Consider the following 22,397-nt stretch of genomic DNA (forward strand, 5'->3'; position numbering starts at 1 on the left):
TAGCACTGAAATTTGTGGGTGCCTGGCACCTTCATGGGGAATATTATGGTTGATCAGGCACCCAGGGCCCCAAGGAGTTGGCAGCTATGTCTGCCACCTTGTATAATAGGAATAAAAACCACTAACTCAAGTGGTCACTGGAGAGAGTTCATATCACATATCTTAGTTGGGTTCTTGGGGATTTGGGGGATGATGTCAGTTGAGTAACAGGTTGATCTGGCCTAGGCAGAATGGCTTCAAAAGCCAAATTGGAAAGCCCATAGGTGGGAAATTCCCCACCCATGGATTAAGAAGTGCCTCCCACCCAACTTTCCTTCTCTGAAACTGGCAGCCTCCCCCAGCTGCTTTTCAGTTGTTGTTGTTGTTGTTGCTGTTGTTGTTTTTAAAAAGAGTAGGAAGACTTTCCATAACATTCTTCTCAAGGTTTTCAAGTTTGGCCCTCAGTTTAAGTCACTCGGGGGTGGGGGATCAAAGGCAAACAATATTGATCTCACCAATGGATGTCCTCTCGATCCCCAAGAATGTCTTTGATTTCTTCTCTGCATTTCTGCTGGTGCTCTGGGTGCTGAGCCATAGAATGTAGGATCCAGGAGATTCCACTGGCCGTAGTATCGTGGCCTGCAAACATGAAAGTGTCCACTTCAGCGCGCAGGTCTTCATCAGACAACCCAACCCCGTTTTCATCCTGACAAAGTAGGGGATAGGTAATCAGCAGCTAACTCGAGAGTTCAAAGAAAAATAGGGTGGTTGTGTAGACATGAAGAGGAAATGTAAATGAAAACACCAGACCAAAAAGTGTCACAGCAATGGAATTTTTAGATTTGTTCTACAGATTTGCTTCTGCTTCAGTGGCCCACATCGTGGATTATTCCTCCGTGTCTTGAGCAGGAAGTGACCATAGCCATCTGGTTTTGCCATGATTAACAATTTTGCAGTTCAACCTCACTGTCCATTTCCCCCCCAATCTGTAACTTAAAATGTGGACTTAAAAGGCCCATAAAATGATACAAATGGATGACAAAGGGGAAGCTGACACTTCTGTAGTCCCCTGAAAAGTAGGGGCAGAGTTGTCACCTTTTCCCATCATTAGTACTACAGTAATGGACCTGCTAAAAATGTCCTTTCTGTCAAGACAAAATAAAAAAATTCCTTCCAGTAGCACCTCTGAATTTTTTAATTTTTTAATTTATTTATTTATTTATTTATTTATTTTATTTTGTCTTGACTATGGCAGACCAACACGGCTTCCTATCTGTAACTGTCCTTTCTGTGTAATTCTTTTTTTTTTTTTTTAAATATTTTTATTAATTTCCAATTTTTAACAGAAACAAAGAACAACAGAAAAAACAAACAAACAAAAAACTCATATTTTCATAACCTTATTTTCATAACCCTCTTTTCCCGGACTTCCCCATACCTTTCCCTTTTTGCATCCTTAGTTTAGTACCATTATTCAGCAACCTATCTTACCCAATTAAATAGAAATTCGTCATCTTTCTCTATTCCACCCTAAGTTTTAAACCCAATTGTCGCTGCAATTCTACGTCTTCTTTTCCCTCAGCATTTTAACACTCCTCAGTTTTATAGTAATTCTTAAGATACATCTTAAATTTCTTCCAATCTTCTTCCACAGTCTCTTTCCCTTGGTCGCGGATTCTGCCAGTCATTTCTGCCAGTCCCATAAAGTCAATCACTTTCGCCTGCCATTCCTCCAGCGTGGGTAGCTCTTGTGTCTTCCAATACTTTGCTAGAAGAATCCTTGCTGCCGTGGTAGCGTACAAAAAGAAATTCTTATCCTTCTTCGGCACCAACTGGCCGACCATACCCAAGAGAAATGCCTCTGGTTTCTTGTTAAAGGTGCACTTAAGCACTTTCTTAATTTCATTATAAATCATTTCCCAGAAGGCCTTAATCTTTGGGCAGGTCCACCAGAGGTGGAAAAAGGTACCATCAGTCTCTTTACATTTCCAGCATTTGTTATTGGGCAAATGATAAATCTTCGCAAGCTTGACTGGGGTCATGTACCACCTATAAATCATTTTCATTATGTTTTCTCGTAGGGCATTGCATGCCGTGAATTTAATACCTGTGGTCCATAACTGCTCCCAGTCGGCAAACATAATGTCATGACCTATGTCCTGTGCCCATTTAACCATAGCAGACTTCACTGTCTCATCTATTGTATTCCACTTCAGCAGCAAGTTGTACATTCTTGATAAGTTCTTAGTATTGGGTTCTAACAATTCTGTTTCTAATTTCGATTTCTCCACCTGGAAACCAATTTTCCTGTCTTGTTTAAAAGCCTCCATTATTTGAAAATAATGGAGCCAATCTCGTACCTTGGACTTTATTTTCTCATAGCTTTGTAGTTTAAATTCACCACCTTCTTGTTCTAAAATCTCAGAATATTTTGGCCAATTGGTTGTCATATTAAGTTTCTTTACCTCCTTAGCCTCCATAGGTGAAAGCCACCTGGGAGTTCTATTTTCCAATAAATCTTTATACCGTATCCATACATTATACAGTGCTTTCCTGACAATGTGATTTTTAAAACCCTTATACACTTTAACCTTGTCATACCAAATATATGCATGCCACCCAAAATTGTTGTCAAATCCTTCCAAATCTAAAATGTCTGCATTTTCAAGAAGTAGCCAATCTTTTAACCAGCAGAAAGCTGCCGATTCATAGTAAAGTCTTAAGTCCGGCAGGGCAAACCCCCCTCTTTCTTTAGAGTCAGTAAGTATCTTAAACTTGATTCTGGGCTTTTTGCCCTGCCAGACAAATTTAGATATGTCTTTCTGCCACTTCTTGAAACAGTCCAGTTTATCAACAATTTGTAATGTCTGAAATAAAAATAACATTCTAGGCAATACATTCATTTTAATCACAGCGATTCGACCTAACAAGGAAAGCTTCAGGTTTGACCATATTTCTAAATCTTTCTTTATCTCAGTCCAGCACTTATCATAGTTGTCCTTAAATAAGTTCACATTCTTAGATGTCATGTTAATCCCCAGGTATTTTACACTCTTTGCCACCACTAGCCCAGTTTCTTCTTGGAATCTTTCCCTTTCAACATTTGTTAAATTCTTTTCCAGTACCTTGGTTTTTTGTTTATTCAACTTAAATCCTGCGACCTGGCCAAATATTTGAATTAATTCCAAAACTCTTTTGGTACTAGTGTCTGGCTCTTGCAAAGTCAATACTAAGTCATCTGCAAAAGCCTTTAATTTGTAATGTCTGGCTCCGACCTGAATCCCTTTTACCAGCTGATCTCCCCTAATCATGTTTAACAGGACCTCCAGGACCGATATAAAAAGTAATGGGGATATTGGGCACCCCTGACGTGTCCCTTTTTCTATAGGTAATTCATCCATAACCACATTATTTACAATTAACTTCGCCTTTTGCTCGGAATAGATTGCACTTATACCATTTTCAAACCTTTGGCCTACCCCCATCCCATGGAGATTCTTTTTCATAAATTTCCAAGATATATTATCAAAGGCTTTCTCCGCGTCCACAAAAATTAAAACTGCTTTTGTATTAATGTTCACTGACAGCATTTCTATAATGTCAATTATATTCCTTACATTGGTGGATATATGCCTACCCGGGAGAAAGCCTGCCTGATCTTTATGAATCTCCTCCACCAACACCTTCTTTAGTCTTCTTGCCAAAATGTCTGCAAAAATTTTGTAATCCACATTAAGTAATGATATAGGGCGGTAGTTCTTGATCTGTTTTTTATCAACCTCGGTCTTTGGTATAAGTGTGATGAAAGCTTCTTTCCACGTCTCAGGTGCCCTTTTCCCCTCTAGTATCTCGTTGCAAACCTCCTTAAATGGCTGAATTATCCAGTCTTTCAAAGCTTTGTAATATCTGGAGGTTAGTCCATCTGGCCCTGGAGATTTCCCCAATTGCATGTTTTGAATGGCACCCTCAATTTCTTGTTCAGTTATTTTCTCATTTAAAAACGCTGTACTTTGTTGCGAAATTTTTTGTAATCCATATTTCTTAAGAAATTCTTCAATATCTCTTTCGTTTTCCGGCCCTTGTACATACAGTCTTCTGAAATAGCTCTGAAAACAATTGCTGATCTCATTTGGTTTCGAGATGTGGACTTAAAAGGCCCATAAAATGATACAAATGGATGACAAAGGGGAAGCTGACACTTCTGTAGTCCCCTGAAAAGTAGGGGCAGAGTTGTCACCTTTTCCCATCATTAGTACTACAGTAATGGACCTGCTAAAAATGTCCTTTCTGTCAAGACAAAATAAAAAAATTCCTTCCAGTAGCACCTCTGAATTTTTTAATTTTTTAATTTTTTTAATTTTTTTATTTTTTTATTTATTTATTTATTTATTTTATTTTGTCTTGACTATGGCAGACCAACACGGCTTCCTATCTGTAACTGTCCTTTCTGTGTAATTCTTAAAGAGAAGATCAAGGTGAACTATATTTAATCAAATATCTGGCCAGCTGTTTGCTTTGTGAGCCAGTTGTAAAAGATGTGTAAGGTAGAGGATGCTTAACTGCTTCATATAAATTCGTACCTTGGCACAAAAAAGAATGTCCAAAAAATCCAAGCGTCGTTTCTTCTGGATCTTTTCAAGTTCCCTTTCATTCTTAAGTGATTCCTTCCTCTCTGCAATTACTTTTTCTGCCATTACAAAATAAAATTACATCAGCATATCACATTTCTTTCTCATTATTTCTTTAACCCCATATTACCCCTTGAGTTCAGTGCAGGTGGCAAATATTTTAAAATATCCAAAATGAAGGTTACTTTAAAATGCAGCTACTATACAACTGGCAGTGCAATCAGGCAATGGAGGGGCATGAGAGAGTCATGTGTCCACCATGGTATCCACAGCCATCCTTCAAGCACAAGGCAGAAGCCTGATTTGGGTTACACCTGACTGCAGTTGACCTAGCGACTGGGCCTGAGGCTATCAAGTGGGACTGGCATGGGATCCTGTGGATTCTATGCCAGCTCAACCTCTCCACAGGCTACCACTGGCAAAAGGACCTTCAGTGGACAGAACAGGGAGCCTCATACCAGTGGAGTGATGCTTACACCCCTCCAAGGGTGGAGGGAGGCCTCTGTCCCATCCAGCTCTCCCAGCATGAGGGTATGGATTGCACCCTAAAATGTTGCATTAGGTCCAATCGTAATTTAGCAGGTGCCATCTGATTGCAGATAATCTCCCTGGACACTGAAGCCTCTGAAGAAGCACAGAGGGTGCTAGATAGTCATGGTGTGTATCAAGGAGTAGCAGGGCTTGTCCCATGAGTGCCAGAAGGAAAATAAGGCTGCAGTCTTATATTCATTTACCTGATAGCATCCCATTGAATGCCATGGGTTTTATTTTTGAGTAGACATGTACCGGATTGCAGTGTAAATTATGCAAAAGAAGTAAAATATGGCAGTGTCCTTAAATTGCATAATTTATACTGGTTGCAAAGGTTGAGTTGTCTTTCTGTATAATTTTGGAGGAGAACTTATAAAGCAACAATGAAGAGGTCTCTTGAACACCAGCAGAGACCCTTTTCCTGCACTTAGTGACCCTGTACAAAAGAGTATTTGAGGAAGAGATTCCAAAACTTCCAGCTTAGATGCTCTCAGGCAGGTTTGCTTGAATCCCAACACTACTGATTTTCAATATCAAGTAATGGATACAGGACAGAACTATTAGCTCTTGCACAGTTGGGACCACCTTTGGCACCACTTACCATGGGCGCCAACAGGTAAGCCCCACTGCACATAATCAGTCACATGATGTGGCTCACGCACACAACTTGAATGGCGATGCCTATCTATTTGGTGGGGGAGCCCCCTCAGAGATTTCACTGGAAGCTCCTAGGAGTTGGCTCCTATGCCACTCATTATCAGTTAGATATCCTGTTGAACCAAAGGACTTGCTTATAGTAGTCCATTTCAGTAAAGCTCGCATAGGAAGAAGAGACGAATCTGCGAATGTCTGTAAGATACCTGTATGATGATGTGCCAAGCTGCAGGCTTCCTTAAAGCGCCGTCCTGACGGGGTGCATGAATAGATGAGCTGGTTCCGCAGAAATGCTGAGGTGACTCTCTGAAACACTAGGAGAGTCATATCTTGCACAGCATTGACATAATAATCCTGCTCTCTGGAGGAAAAGAAAAATGGAATATTTCAGACAAACAGATATGGGCCATGCCACCAAGAACCTTCAATAGTATTAATTTGACAGTACTAACTTGTCCGTCTGACAGCTACTCTTGTAACTGAATGCACATTTCATGATGCTGTCAAGAGTCATTAAACTGACATGGTCAAACATCTCCAAAGACTTTGTGGGGTCCTCTGCAATCAGCTTCTCCCATTTATCCTGATGTGAGAAACAGGTGAGGAAGCTTAAGTTGCTTGCTTTGGGCAGCATTCAAGTAAATAATCATGCTAGAACAACGATTACTCACCTCCCCCTGTGCATTCTCTGAATCATCCCCAAGTCTGCTACAAATGGTTGGGGGAATTTAAGGCAGGGGTGGAGAGGATGAGAATGTTCTATTGCCCTAGGAGAAATCCTTGTGTAGGCAGAATATTTGCTTTTGCACTCCATTGAGTACCACCCACCGCCTGAAAGCTCTGTATCTTTTCCTTAAAGGTGGAAGTGCTTTGAAAGCATCATATCTGATATTTCCCAAATCCCTTCTTCAGTTTCATTGCGCCTGTGTAGCAATGTGAAGTGTCCTTGTGCAACATGCACCAAGCCATGCACCTGTGCACTAGGGTACAGCAATGCCACTGGATTTGTGCCACAGATGAGTGTGACTGGTGGTTGCTATGATAATATATATCATGTTAGGAGCACTGTAAGGTAATCTCATGGGATACAACTCCTAATGCTTTAAAAATGCAATATGCTGAGTTCTCATTATATATGTGTGCAACAGATTTCTAGGTTCTTTTGTGCAACTATGTTTCAGGATGACCATGGGGCTACTTGTGCACAAATTGCTACTGCACTGTATATGAAATGTATGGGGGGGGGGGGGAATCATGCAATACACACGGTATAGGTGAGTCTTTGGAAATTCAAAGCAAAGACAGACTTCTCTGCTGGCAACCATGTGGAGGAATGCGGGTCATGTCTAAGGTGCCTGGGCACAGAACTGATGGAAGTGATAAGGCATAGTCTCCATTATTTCATTGACAGAGCTCAGTATTTTGAATGACATGCTACCATTTGGCTGAATACACACACAAACTGGACTGGGGTAATTCTTCCCAGTAATAACTGATACAGAATTGAGTATTTATAATATCATTTCTTTTGCAATGTGAGAATAGGTTAATTACCAGCATAACTTTGACTGAATCTGCAATTTGTGCCACATAGGGTTTCAAAATGTCATAGTGGAAAGCTGGTGTTAGCAATCGCCTGTGCTGGTGCCACTTGGGTCCATTTAAGACAAGCAGTCCTCTCCCTATGGGTACAAATAGCAATAGACTAGTTAGCATGTACATAGCAAAGGATTCATGTTATTACACCCACTCTTGCCATGATTTGTCCCCTTTGATTTTTCAAATCCTCTTGCAAAGATATTTGCACAGTGCAAAGCTCAGTATGTTTGTTGTTGTTGTTGTTGTTGTTTAGTTGTTTAGTTGTGCCCGACTCTTCGTGACCCCATGGACCAGAGCACGCCAGGCACTCCTTTTTTTCCACTGCCTCCCGCAGTTTGGTCAGACTCATGTTTGTAGCTTCGAGCACACTGTCCAACCATCTCGTCCTCTGTCGTCCCCTTCTCCTTGTGCCCTCCATCTTTCCCAACATCAGGGTCTTTTCCAGGGAGTCTTCTCTTCTCATGAGGTGGCCAAAGTACTGGAGCCTTAGCTTCAGGATCTGTCCTTCCAGTGAGCACTCAGGGCTGATTTCCTTCAGAATGGAGAGGTTTGATCTTCTTGCAGCCCATGGGACTCTCAAGAGTCTCCTCCAGCACCATAATTCAAAGTGTTCAGTGGGTCTTACTCATGGGAAATGTGCATGAGATCGCAGCCTAAGAAAGCAATTTGTGGGCTGTGGCATATTCACAGATTGATTCTAGTCAACTTCGTTAACATAAAGAAAATGTCGTTTTCCTTTGCACCTTTATGCAGTGCATAGTACTAAGTAACAAGAACCTCCCACTGATCTGTGGAATACTGTTTAATTACTATAGAATTCATCAGTGGGGAAAAGCCAATGACTCCAAGAACTATGTAACAGCAATAACAAGAGATGTAGGAAATGTCAGAAGAAAGAAACTTAGGTTTGTCATCAAAATACCAATAAGAGCTATGAAACAAAAAATTGCAGAGAGAAGAGATACCAAATATCATAAATCCATTATGTTCTATGCAAAATGCATCCGCTAAATGACATTGCAAAGGATCGTTGCCTTAGGAGAGCGAGAAAAATTCTCAGGGATGACTAACACCCCAGCCATCACCTCTTTAATCTTCTACCCTCTGGCAGGGTATAGAAGTATAATCAGCCGTACCAACAGGCTAAAAAATAGCTTCTATCCATGGGCTGTTAGGCTGTTGAATGAAAAATAACATAGCAAAATTGACTTGCAAGATGGTGTGTTGTTGAATAAGAGATTGAGTGTTTTTTGGGGAGAGGCTCGTTTAATTTCATTGTACACAGGTTGTACAATGACAACAAAGGTATTATTATTATTATTATTATTATTATTATTATTATCATTAAAATGTGGGGAAAGAGATGAATGGATTGGTATTAGCTAATGTTAGGCTGTGGTGCCATGATATAATAATAATAATAATAATAATAATAATAATAATAATAATAATAATAAACAACTTTATTTATATCCCACCCTCCCCAGCCGAAGCTGGGCTCAGGGTGGCTAACAACAATAAAATAATACAACATTCTAAAATCATTTCATTATAAAATTAATTCAGATCAAATTGATGGCAACCATTGGGCTATATGGGATAATCCTTAAATTCATCCCTTAGACAAGTAGCACATTACAAACCTAGGTGCAACTGCCCATAAAATCAGTACCATATGACTAAAATCTTTGTCATGTGGGACAGTACTGGGATAGGGACAAGGCACAGGGCAGTAAAGTTCATACTGCATACCCAGACCAGCAGAAACACCCACGGAACTCAAACAATGCCATCACCATGCCCCATACCATGGTACCATACCCCTAAGCGGTGGTGACACAGCTGTCGAGAGGGGAATGCTTCACTTCCCCAGCCATTCCTCCTGAAAGGAGAATTAAAACTCTTTGAAATTAAATCAAGTTAAGGCTTGGGTGACAGTTAAGATTGTAACGCCCTTGTATTCTGTAAATGACAACAATGCGTAGACAAGTAACTCGTACACATACCAATCCAAGGAATCAAGGGCTCATAGACATCTTTAGCTTTAGGATCTAGAAAATTAGAAAAGTCAAACATACCAATCAGTGTCACAAATTTAAATTTACAGCAAGAGTTAACATTTTCAGCACTCATGTTGGAAATCTGTTGTGGTTTTTTTTAATGAAAAGATGAGAGACATAGTAAACTTCAGCCACAAAAATTTACACATGTTAGCATGGCAATCAGTATTATTTAGATGTATGTATGTGCTATGACAAGCTATGTCTAAGGCCTGTGGTATTCCTCTTCTGTGATACCACAAGAAACTATAGACCTTTCATTCTTTGCCTTGTGAGACATTTCCTTATCATGGAAATTCCACATCCATTAATCTAACCACATAAAGGTTTTAGAAATCTTTTATCTGTGATTAAAATTCATATAGGTTTTTGTTTTCATCAGTAAGCCCCCTTGAACTTACTGATCAGGGGGAAAGGTAGGGTACAGGCAAAACACACACAAGCACCCCATTTACATGGAGGTTACATTCCAAGGCATTGCGCAATTAAGTGAAATTGTGTACATTTGAAACAGCAAACACCCCGTTCCACACCACCCCTTTTGTGACCGTTTTGTGATATTCTCAGGTTACTTCTGGGTCCGGTGCAGTGTGCATGTGCACGGTTGCACACATATTAAATGCGCGTAAATGGGGGGTTTACTGTATAAATTAATTATTAGCAGTAGTATTATAGACACATGTTCATAAAATGAAGCAGAGTCTGGAGCATGTTGTCTAGAACATTCTATATCTATAGGTGCATCATCATCAACAACAACATAATTTTATTATTTCTACCCCACCCAGCTGACTGGGTTGCCCCGGCCACTCTGGACAGCCGCCAACAAAATACTAAAAACATAATAATAAAAAACAACCAACGTTAATAAAGTGGTCATACGGACCTTTACAGAGGATAGTCCTCTATTTGAAAGCAAGCTCTGTTTGGGCAGCTCTCTGGTCAAAATGTGGTTTAAGGACAAAGAATCTTGAAAAGGGAGAGCAGGAAGTTAGCAATTAGTTGGCACCCGGATAGCAGACTGAGCAGACACATAATTCACCTGGTCACAATTTCTCCCCACTATGGCAAAATGTATTTCTATTTAAATTATAGTAATTATTTCTAAAGTTGCACATGCAAGTTTTATGCATCTCCTCATTTTTGTTGATGCACAAATGGCCACTCTACATATAAAAAATGAATTATCCTCAATGAAACACACTTACCATTTCTGCTAAATAAAGTTTTGGCGTAATCAGGGTGAGTGATAACTACAGCAGGAACAAAACCCCCAAACCATCTGGGGAAAGCGTAAGGGAATTTTTCAGCCCACTTCTCCATCATGTTCTGGTCCTCTGCATGACTGGTGATCTGCAGTGATAGGATTTCCATTTTTAGTTCCACTCCCGTCTCTTTCAAGTGCGACACGTGACCTAAGCTGGGGAAATGATTTGAGACCTTTCATCTACCTGATTCTCTTCAGTAGGAAATGAATGGGGTACCAAGCACATCTCAAAGAGGTCTGCCACTTTCCATGCCCAGTCTCTCTGTATACAGGTGTTGTTTTTCATAAATGCTTGCTAGTGTTTGAAGAAGCCTGTCTGTTTGATAGATTCAGGGAAGCCACAACCACTCATAAACAACTATTCCAGTAATGTAAGGGACCAATTTAAAATAGAAACATCGTCACCTGACCCCACCCCCACCCACCATGACCCCCTCCACCTCTTCCCCCCTTTTCTTCCTAATGTAACACTAATGTCTCAACAAATGAAACTGACCTGCGGAAAAAAGAGACATTGCACATATTTTGTAAACCAAGAAATCTTTAATAAAAATACATTAAAAAGAGACCAATTTAAAAGTCTTTAAAACACAAGTCAAACGGTGTCCCCTTTATACCCAAATTTCACCCAAATCTAGCATCTTTTCCAAGCTCAATTATCCACACACATATACTGTATCTTTTTGCTTACCTGATGGATATTGCCATAGAGCCAATGGCTGGGAGGACCTGGGAAACTCTCCAAAGTTTTGAGCAATTTTTGTCTCTTGAAATATAACTGGGTGGATTTAATCACCACATAAACCAGACAGAAGCCAGCACATAGTTGCACGATCTGGAAAGTGAGACTTGCCGTTTTCTCTGTTGTGAATACCATGGTGGTAGCGTCTCTAGAGCTGTGGCTTGAGATGTCTTGTGACACCTTCTCCTTTTATTCTTCCAAGAATAGTTGCTGTAACCAATAGTCAGGGAGATGACAAGCTCACACTTGCTATTGCATAAGCCTCCTGTTGCAACGTCGTTTGCTGTTTCTCCCATAATAATCACCCCATTCATAATACTTGACTTGAAGAAGCCCTGAAGGAAAATTTTCAGTTTACCATCTCATCTAGCCTTTGACCTGCTTTAATTAAGAGAGTTTATTAACTAGAGTAAGGGTGAAACTTCACTGTATGTTGGATATCAATTACAGAAAATTATGTATACATTCCATGGTTATGAATCACATTCTAGGATTCACAAGGAGCTCCTTCACCCAGTTGGAATACTGAGCTTCCCTTGGCTTCTTACAGGTCACAGATTTTAATCTCAGGTGAAAACTGAGCATATAGATTCATTTCAATCTGGATTCAGATTTGGTTTGGGGGCTAACATAAACTGGTCACCTTGTTGGACAACCCACACCAAGTGATCTGAACATGGAGAGTACTTCCTTCTTGGTTTGGTAGACCTTTCAGCTGTGTTTAATACTTGATAATCAATTATATCTTTCTCATGATGAGAATGGGCAGAGGATAAACCATTTCACAGTATTTCTGGTCCTTCCTTGAGGGTTGGTGCCAGCTCAAGGATCATCCCCTACCTCCTGTTGTCTGACATCTGGATCACTGGTGGGCAACCTCGAGCCTATTAGGTAGTTTGGATTGAAAGGGTACTAGAATAATGAGTCCAACACCATATAATAAGCCAGTGACAGAGGAAGATTTTTACATTAGGTCTCCCAATCCTTTGATGTGTTTGCTTCATTTCTATGAATGTGTTTCACTGGAAATGTAATATAAGCCCATGTCCTGACTCTTACAAGCTACTTTTCCAACATCCAACTTGTTAAAAGTAGCCAACATGGTTCAGTTCCTTCATGCCATAACTTCCAAGGCAGGTAACAACTCATCTCTGTGCTCTAGAAGATATCTTCCAAGCAAAAGATCTGCTTGCCAGTCACACCACGGGTTTCAATAAGCAAGGAGTCTATGTGCCACAAGAACTTACTATCAGAAGGCTATAAAGATAGGCCCATATTTCTTGCCCTACAACCCTAAATTGTGTGCTTTCAACCTGTACCCACAACTCATTGAAGTAATAACACTGAGAAAGTGGTGATTCATACAAGTGTGTCCAATAGTCAAAACAGTTGTTCTTCGTTTAGACACCCATGCATGAAATAAGTAGTGGTTATTTAACCCTAGGGAAATACTTAAAGGGTGTAATCTGCAAATCAATTGAACTGAAATATTTAAGCTTCTCCATCTGTGAAGAAGAAGAAAAAGAAGAAGAGTTTGGATTGGATATCCCGCTTTATCACTACCCTAAGGAGTCTCAAAGCAGCTAACATTCTCCTTTCCCTTCCTCCCCCACAACAAACACTCTGTGAGGTGAGTGGTGCTGAGAGACTTCAGAGAAGTGTGACTAGCCAAAGGTCACCCAGCAGCTGCATGTGGAGGAGTAGAGACGCGAACCCAGTTCCCTAGATTAGGAGACTACAACTCTTAACCACTACACCACACTGGCTGTCTCACACTGTAGCTTGAGATGTCTGACTGAGTAACTTCAATGGGACTTACTTCCAGGTAATTGTACATAGGATTTCAGCCTTGCAGCATAATCCCATATCTGTTCATTTAAAGGAAGCAACTCCCACTGTTTTCCATGAGACATATTCCTTAGTAAGGCTGAAATCCACTTATCTGGAAGTAAACTGCTTTGAATTCAACAACGCTGAATAGACATGATATGGGCTGCACTATAAGTATGTTAAGGGTGGTAGTTTTACAGTGCAGCCCCATACTAATGTCTACTCAAAATACAGTTCAACTGGAATTACACACAGGTGAGAGTATATAGGACCATAGCACTGATAGACTGCAGTCCTGAACAGGTGTTGATTTCCAAGCTTTTGGGAATGTTTTGTTTTTTTAAAATGTCTGGAGATAGATAGGATGCACCTCTCGGCCATAGCAGTATATTTTTGGATTGGGATCATTTGAGTGGTACAGAAAGCTGATTAGCCAGAAGAAATTGTCTCAGATATCTCCAGGAGTCTCTCTAACTTCAGATGGAAGGGTGTGAGTGTTTTGAGGACAGTAAAGAGTGCTGCCTTGAGATATATTTTGATTTGGGAAAAATATTTTTTGCTTTCAATTCTGCTTGCCAGAACTCATACCCTCCAACATTTCTCTGATGAAAACAGGGGTGTCCTATTCAATAGTAATAGTAATAATAATAATAATTTTATTATTTATATCCCACCCATCTATCTGGGTTGCCTGGGTGGCTTCCAACATATCTAAAAAACATAATAAAATATTGTCAGTGAAATCGACAGACATTTTCCCCAACCTTGTCAATTGCACAGGAGACCATAAAAAGGGGAAGTTGGTGGTGGTGAAGGAACCAGCCCTGGCAGCTATGCTCAGGGGAGAGAAGGAGAAATTGGGTAAAGTAGATTTGTCTGTTAGCAGTGGTAATTAAATTTATTTCTATAAAGGAAGACAACGTTAAGACATGAAAAAGCCATACGAAAAACTGATGGTTGGAAGACTAAAAATGTGCTTTGGATAGAATGCATCTATTCATGGGTGACACAAAATATGCAAGAGGGCTGCAGCTGGGTTCTGGAGCCAACATTCTTTACAGCCATTATTCAGTTAATAAAGAAACTGAATTAAAAAAACTGAAGAGGATCATTATGTCTTTCACACCTGCACACTAACTGAGGGGAAAAGCTCAAGAGCATTTGAAGAGGTATATATGAAATCAGTGTGTGTGCAAGTGCGTGAGAGAGAGATCAACCCAAGGATCAACCTTGGATCTTGTGTTGGCTTGAATAATAATAATAATATTGTGTAACTTTCATTCCATTGCATAGGATTTAAATTCTAACTGTGGGAAAGCAGCTCATAAACAACTGCAAGAAAGTATTCCAATAAGTATTCCACCTGAGTCAGGATTTTTAAGGAAAATTGCAGCATTTGACCTTTGGGTTGCTTGTTTTCCTAGATCCACAAATACGGCATGTGTGTAGTGAGCCTGAATAAATCTGTTAAGCTGAGTCACCCTAAGACACATACAGAGTTTCTTTGTGCATTTGCATGCATTACAAAGGGAAGGGAAAAGCATGGTCGCTCCTTGGAGTGCAAAACATGCTCATTCCTGGGAGTCGCTGTCCGTCAGCTGACACATGGAACAGGCCTGAATCAATTTGGGAGCAAGGCTAATTGTTTAAGTTGGGTTTTTAAAAACCCTAATTAAACATGCAGTCAGGATGTAGCAGGGGAAGGAGGAGATCCTGTGTTTCCTTTGTCCTCCCACCCCACCCAACTAAGAGCAGGAGAGTTTAATCCTGTAGGGTGCTGCTCCTTCACAAGCACTTTCCATGTGGAGGAGCAGCACCCTGCATGATCAGACCAGTCCTACTCCTGGCTCTGTTAGGAAGACAGCAGTGACTCTGAGGTGAGAAACGACCTAACCAAAAAGAGCTTCTGTAGTTAGGAAAGTGCTGCCGTGACTCCCCCTTCGTCCTAGTGCAAAAGAGAGCTGCTACCTGGGGTGTGGATGGGAAAAAGCTTCTTCATGCCTTTTTCTCTCTTTCTCATAGAAGGAAGACTGGTGAATGGAGAAGGCCCTAGCCAAGGAGCTGCAGCCTGCAGAATCAAATCGTCCAATCGCCAGCTGGTAGGAGGAGGATTTGATCCTGCTCCTTCACCTGCACCTTCCCAACTTGGGTCAAGCCTGCGTCCCCCAACTGAGTTTGGATTCCAGCTTTGTCCCAGTTGAGTAAAAGGTAAAGGAACTCTGGATGGTTAAGTCCATTCAAAGGTGACTATGGAGTGCAGCTCTCATCTCACTTTTCAGGCCAAGGAAGCTGGCGCTTGTTCACAGACAGCTTCCCAGGTCATGTGGCAAGCATGACTAAACCATGACTGGCACATGCAGGACCATGGAGAGTGCACAGAAATGCCATTTACCTTCCTGCCACAGTGGTACCTATTTATCTACTTGCACTGGTATGCTTTCAAACTGCTAGGTTGGCAGGAGCTTGGACAGAGCAATGGGAGCTTACCCCATCGCGTGGATTCGAACTCTCGAACTTCCGATCAGCAAGCCCAAGAGGCTCAGTGGTTTAGACCACAGCGCAACCTGTATCCTTACCCAATCCAGCTTCCCTTACCCAATCTAGTACACAGCCCTACTTTATGTGTAACTTGACAGAATGTAGCATTGCATCAGCTGTGATTCCTTCATGCTACAGAGCTGGTGGTACTATGAGGGCTTATTGTTGTAGTGAAGATCCTGAAGATCAGATGTTATTTGAAATCAGCAGAGTCCTGCAAAAACAGAGCAGGAATTTATATACATTCCTTCCCATGCCAGTTTCCCCAGTGTCTTTCTTGACCCACAATTAGTTTGCCTGTTGTTGAGGGTTTATATGAAGGGCCTTGTACAATTTTCACTTATACCAGTACCTTCTCGATTCCACAAACTCTATTTTCTGTTTTCATAAATTAACCAACTATTCTAGCCCTAACATTTGGGTTGAATGGAGTCCACATGCTCACATAATGATAATTAGCATCTTGATTAACAATCAAGAAGATTAAAGTGTGGTGTTTTCTCATCTTCCAAAGTGGGTGGGTTGCTGAGTCAATCTACAGTATTGATCCTGGAACTGGTGCACTTAATTAAATTTGAAACACATTTTAATCTACCAGTGCAAAAACAGTCACTACGATGCGGCTGTAGGAATGAGTACAGAAAAATATAAGAAAAGCGCTGTTGGATTATTAGACCAACAGTTCATCTCGTCTAGTATCCTATTTCTCCACAGTGGTCAACCAGATGCCTCTAGGAAGGCCACCAGCAGGAGATGACAGCACTAGCCTACTTCTTCTGTTGCTCCCTAGCAATTCATATTTAGTGGCATACCTGAAGTTGGAAACCCCATCATGACACCTAACCACTGATAGACGTATCCTCCATGAATTTGTATTCATGTTATAGTCTGTTATAGTCATCTAAGCCAATATGCCCAGTGCATGGTTTGTCCATGTCCCTAGGCTGTCTCTGATACTGTGGTGAAGCCACTATAGTCATATATCAATGTATCGTTCATGTTCTTCTAGGTGAAAGTTGATGTCCTCATTTTGTCAATGTTGCTTTGTTCCAAGCAAGCCTCCACCCCTGTATGCATTACTCATCCAGTTTATTGGAACACTTGGCACACCTGTTTTTAAAACGTTTTTAAAAAGTCTGTTCATCAAAGGCAAGAGAAGAATATAGCTCCTTAGAAGGCAATATGGGGGAAAGTCATTTAATGAAGGATTAAACCAGAGCTGGGTGTGAGATGTAAGGTGTCGGGGAGGAGGAAGCTTTCTGTACATCCAGCAAATGCACTTCAGCCAGTGGAGTGTAATGGATGGAGTGCTGGACTAGGATGTGGGAGCCCAAGGTTTAAGTCCCCACTCAGCCATGAAACTCACTGGGTGACCTTGGGCCACTTTGTTGGGATTCACAGAATGCTGTGTGAGATAGTAAGTCTGCAGGCTTGAGTTTGCTAGCTGATGCAACTGGCTGATGCAGTCAGCCTGCAATACTTTCTATGGAAGTGCTGAGTCAGAAAAATTCAGCAGTAATGTGCTGTCAGTTGATTGGCTGTCACCGGTTTAAAAGGGATGTAAATATAACAATAAATAAATAAATGGTAGTCATGTGGAATGAGAGGAGGGGTTGATTGGGCATCAAAGAAGAGGGTTGGCAGCCCCACACGTTTGAAACCCCCATGTTTGTTCATAGGATCCTAGGTCACTGAGGGGAAAAGGTGTGTCCCTGTCATGCTATGGAATTTCTGCCTGCTTCTGAAAACTTAAGGATCAGCTCACATGGGACAACTTCTTTGTTTTGTTTCTCTCCCACAATAACTTTTACTTTTATTCAGTTCAGTCTGAAAGCATGTAAAGGTTGCATTTTCACACTCTGTAATAGCTTAAAGCAATTCAGTAATTCAGAGAGTGCTCAGAACAATGCATTTCCAAAGTTATGTGTGAATGTGCTCCAGGTCAATGGAGGGAAAGGATGTAGCTCAGGGGCAGAACATTTGATTTGCATGTAGAGGATTCCCAGTTCAATCCCCAACATCTCCACATAGATATGGGAATGTCGCCTGTCCGAAACCCTGAAAAATAGCTTCCAGGCTGTGTGCCATATTCAACTAGCTGGACCAATGATCTGACTCAGTATAAAGCAGCTTTCTATGTTTCTTCCTGTCAAAAAGAGAGGGAGAAGGAAGGAGGGGCAGTAGAGATCCCAAATTTTCAGTTTCATAGTTAATTTTCCAGCAGCTGGTAGAATTGTGGTTATGTTCAATCAAATCACAAGGTGGCAGCAAAGGGATTTCGAAAATATACGAGGTTTTTTAGTGAAGCCATGCGATGAAATGCTCTGTGCCCTAGCCTAAAATATATTTGGGGTTTGCATTCTACCTTTCATTTATTCTTTAACTCCAGAACCTTTGACAGAGTAAGATGCTTTTCCTGTAACAACATCCCGTTGTCATTCCCAAAATAATGTCGGAGTTAGAGTGTTATAAGAAAACTGCACTGCTACTGAGCCATTGAAACAGGAAATTATAAGCTTGTGAATCTGGAAAAGTAGGCGGGAAGGTAACAAATATGTTTATTATAGGAAATGCATAACTTGGGTATGAAAGAGGTGTCTGCTTCTAAGCTAACCTGTTAAGCCAGAATCCAAGGAAGCCATTCTTGCACTTTTGTCCCCAAGACAATTTCTCATCTCGAGATCTGAATGAAGACGTGAGGAGGGGTTTGGCAGTGAAGAGAGATGCAAGCTGAGAGTACCGTTCTACTTCAAAGGAAAGAGGGTCAGCAGCACAGATCAAAGAACAGAGGCAGTCTAGAAATGGACATCTCCTCTGTGTGTTTTAGCCCCATGCAAAGCCTTATCTTAGCAAGTTGAGTCACACCACAAAAATCTGGCATGTTAGGCCATTCCTAATTACAATCACTGTGTAGATGGGTAGAAGAGGAAGAGATGGTGGAACATAGCAAGCTGCCCAGTAACCAGGTTCTCACAGTATTGTCTGTTCAGACTGGTAGCAGCCCTCAAACAGAAGTATTCACACAAAATTATGTTTGGGCCCTGCCTGGAAGACCAGAAGTTCCCTGCTCCTGAGCTAGATACAAACTAAAGAAGCAATCAGATAGTGGCCTGGTTCACACCTTACTAAAATACGGCAGGTTCTCCGGGTGTGGGGGATCGTGGCCGTTTTGCTCCTTCCCAGTTGTTCTGCTGGTCAGCTGAGTCAATCCATGGCTTGTCATCTGAATGTGGACTTGTGATTTAGCTCTCCCAGATTAACCAGGAGCTGTAAACCAAGACTTTGGCTGCAGCTCAGGCTTAGTTGAGAGACAGAGCTTGAGGTTGGAACCAAGGTTCTCACTTCAGCTTTCCTGTGCGGTGGCTTGACACATCACTCATCTTGCCAGTGAAGAATTGATTATCACCATTCAGCCCTCTCATCGCATCTTGGCCTCTGGTCTAGATGCTCTTAGCTTATTCAGACTGAGAAGAGTTTTCATATCAGCACTGCATACCGGTACTTATTCCTCCCCCCCCCCTTTCCTACCACCTTCCCTGTTTTCAGATTGGCCACATGAGTGTGTTAACTCTCCAACACACTGAACTCAGCAGATAACATGGTAGTGGTTTCCCTGGTGACAGAATGACCAATTGCAGGCTTTGCTGCTCCTTTTCTTCCTCCTCCCTCCCTGGTTCATTTTCATGGTACCCAACTCCTGCAGCAAGGCAGAATGGGGCTGATAGGTGTCTGAAAGAGCTTCATAGTCAGAGGCCATGGGCAACTGATTTCCGTTACTGCGGGCTATTGAAGATATATTCCTGCTGAGCTGCTTTGGAGGGGAAATGTAGCCCAAGAAGTCTGACATATAGTTCTTTTATAAAGAGAAATCTTGTTCTGTTGCATCCACTCTCTGTGTATAGACACGAAGATATCTCTCCTGCTGTTTGTGCAAATTATTTGGACTGATCCATACAATGAGCACACACATCACCTTTCTCTCCCCCTTAAAGAATTCTGGGCCAGATTTTATAATAACTGCTATATAAAATCCAGTTAAGCCCCATAAACAAAGATGATTGTAAATTGCATGGCTTTTATTTACACTCATTATCAACATACACACACCAGCTGGCAGTGCAATTTTTTAAAAAAGTTAAGTTTTATATAATATGCTTTGATATGTTAATCTTGGAAAACTCCGACCTGTTTTCAGATACAGGTAGTGCTAAATAATGTGACTTTTTTTTTATAGCCAGGCTAATCATGGTATTGTAGAGTTGGAAGGGATACCAAGGATCATCTATTCCAACCCCCTGCAACGTAGGAATCTCAACTAGATCATACATGACAGATGGCCATCCAACCTCTGCTTTAAAACCTACAATGATGGAGACTCCACTCCTTCTCGCCCTAATAGGTAGGACTGCTGTTCCTATCTAACCTCAAAATCCTGGCAGGAATGTCAGGGGCTCAGGAGCAGAGGCACAGGGAAGAGAGGAGATGGAGAGCGAAGGGGAAGAATCCGAGGGGAGCGTAGGAGAAGAGGACAGTGGACCGAGGGATTCCATGAGCCTCTCCAGCGAATCGGAAGATTCACAGAAGGGGGCGCCAGTGGCCAGGGGTAGGGGGTTCCCAAGGGGAACGCCCCAGGAGCAAGGGGGCAGCAGGGACTCCCAGAGCAGTAGTTGGAAATCAGGACCAGCTTCCCCACCAGAGCAGAGTGGGGGGGAAGAGTCCCAAGGATCGGGGCCAGTGCATTCCCCACCAGGGAGAGAAGATAAGGCAGGGCTGACCACACCTCCATCGGAGAATCAGACAACGGAGGGGAGGTCAGATCCGGCCAGTATTCCGGAAGAGGGAAGCAGTGACAGAAGTAGTGTAACGGTCAGGAGGAAGGTCACTGGGTTGGCGCGAGAGGCAAGTTCAAATGTACAGGAGCACGGGACAGCAGAGAATGAGGATTGGGAACCGGGTCCTAAAGCCCGCCGGAGGCAAGGGGAGGAGTTAAGCGACTCAGCGTCAGAAGAGTCCAGAAAGGGGGATGCCGCAGCGGGCAGGAGGACCCAGAGGAGGAGAAAGCAGTGGAAAAGGTGGAGCAGGGCTAGGATCTTAAACTGGTGTCAGAGGGGAGGAGATTCAGACGGGACTTCGCCGGTCTAGGGTTTAAGACGTAGAGCTGCGCGCTGCGGCTTTGAAATGGAAACTGAACCTCAATAAAGACTTTTGTACATAACGACAGCCTCGCGTTGGTCCTCTGTGAGCTGGGACCTAGGGGCAGCTCTGACAGCTGCTATAATCTTTTAAATTTGGACTTTAAAATATTTTAAGTAAACACCTAAATACGTCTGCTTCCTTCCTGCAATGATCCTTAACCATGTGGCTAACCATTTTCATTTCTCAGCCTTCTTTGTCAGGGTGTGTGGCACGCTCGCTCTCTCTCTCTCTCTCTCTCTCTCTCTCTCTCTCTCTCTCTCTCCAATGCTGAGGTTTAGCTTTCTTTTCTAACTTGCCTGTATCTGTTCTGTGTTTATTTACTAACATATATACTATTAGTTAGTACAGGAGTCAGCAAACTTTTTCAGCAGGGGGCCGGTCCACTGTCCCTCAGACCTTGTGGGGGGCCGGACTATTTTTTTTTTGGGGGGGGGGAATGAACGAATTCTTATGCCTCACAAATAACCCAGAGATGCATTTTAAATAAAAGCACACATTCTACTCATGTAAAAAAACACTGATTCCTGGACCGTCTGTGGGCCGGATTTAGAAGGCAGTTGGGCCGGATCTGGCCCCCGAACCTTAGTTTGCCTACCCATGGTTTATACTATACTATACTATACTATACTATACTATACTACACTACACTACACTACACTACACTACACTACACTACACTACACTACACTACACTATACTATACTATACTATACTATACTATACTATACTATACTATACTATACATATATGTTTTTATTGTATGTAAGCCACTCTGGGAGTCATTTTGGCTGAGGAGCAAGGCACAAATGCTCTAAATAAATACATACCTGCATGCATGCATAAAATGAGGTTTAAATGCTCTACACTTCCATGGCTTGGCAAGCTCAAAAATATCCTGGGGCCTGTAGTTGTTATGGGTGGTGAGAGTTGTTAGGAGATCCCTTCTGCACCACACACACAGAACTACAACTCTCAGAATGGTTTAGCAGCCAATCATTCATCCCAGTCAACTCTGGAAACTGCAGTTCTGTGAGGGGAATAGGGGTCTCCCAGCAACTCTCAGCACCCTTAAAAATCTGATCAGAAGGAATACGATACATACAGCCATCTTAAAAATGCACAATCCTGTGATGTACATTCGAAATGCAGTCATTGGAAACTCAGCTGCTTCTTTGTAGCATTAATATTATAATCTGACAGTGGTTTGGATCTCTTAATAAGTGACAGATCCAAGCAAACCTATGCAAATGAGGAACTGGGTTTATTACATTTTCATTTCTAGTCAATCAAACAGAGCTGTCCCAAGATATTTTGCTCCCTGAGGCAGAGCGGAGAATCGCACCCCACCCCACAAATAACAGTGCAAGGTTGGC

The 22,397-nt window shown here is 41.8% G+C and overlaps 1 protein-coding gene across 1 annotated transcript in view; it reads right to left on the reverse strand.

Annotated features, from left to right (window-relative positions):
• The window catches only part of LOC307219174 (uncharacterized protein), a 39,829-nt gene extending 28,203 nt beyond the window's left edge, over window positions 1-11,626 (reverse strand). The window contains exons 1-8 of the mRNA XM_079982173.1: window positions 11,410-11,626; window positions 10,660-10,804; window positions 9,398-9,442; window positions 7,347-7,474; window positions 6,245-6,375; window positions 5,999-6,153; window positions 4,560-4,666; window positions 495-685 (exon numbers count right to left, since the gene is read on the reverse strand). Of these exons, the coding sequence (XP_079838299.1) occupies window positions 495-685; window positions 4,560-4,666; window positions 5,999-6,153; window positions 6,245-6,375; window positions 7,347-7,474; window positions 9,398-9,442; window positions 10,660-10,804; window positions 11,410-11,595 (1,088 nt within the window). The 5' untranslated portion in view covers window positions 11,596-11,626. The remainder of the gene's footprint in view (window positions 1-494; window positions 686-4,559; window positions 4,667-5,998; window positions 6,154-6,244; window positions 6,376-7,346; window positions 7,475-9,397; window positions 9,443-10,659; window positions 10,805-11,409) is intronic.
• Window positions 11,627-22,397: the final 10,771 nt, after the last annotated feature.

Source organism: Podarcis cretensis (assembly GCF_951804945.1).
Source record: "Podarcis cretensis genome assembly, chromosome: 6".
Taxonomy (NCBI): Eukaryota; Metazoa; Chordata; class Lepidosauria; order Squamata; family Lacertidae; genus Podarcis; species Podarcis cretensis.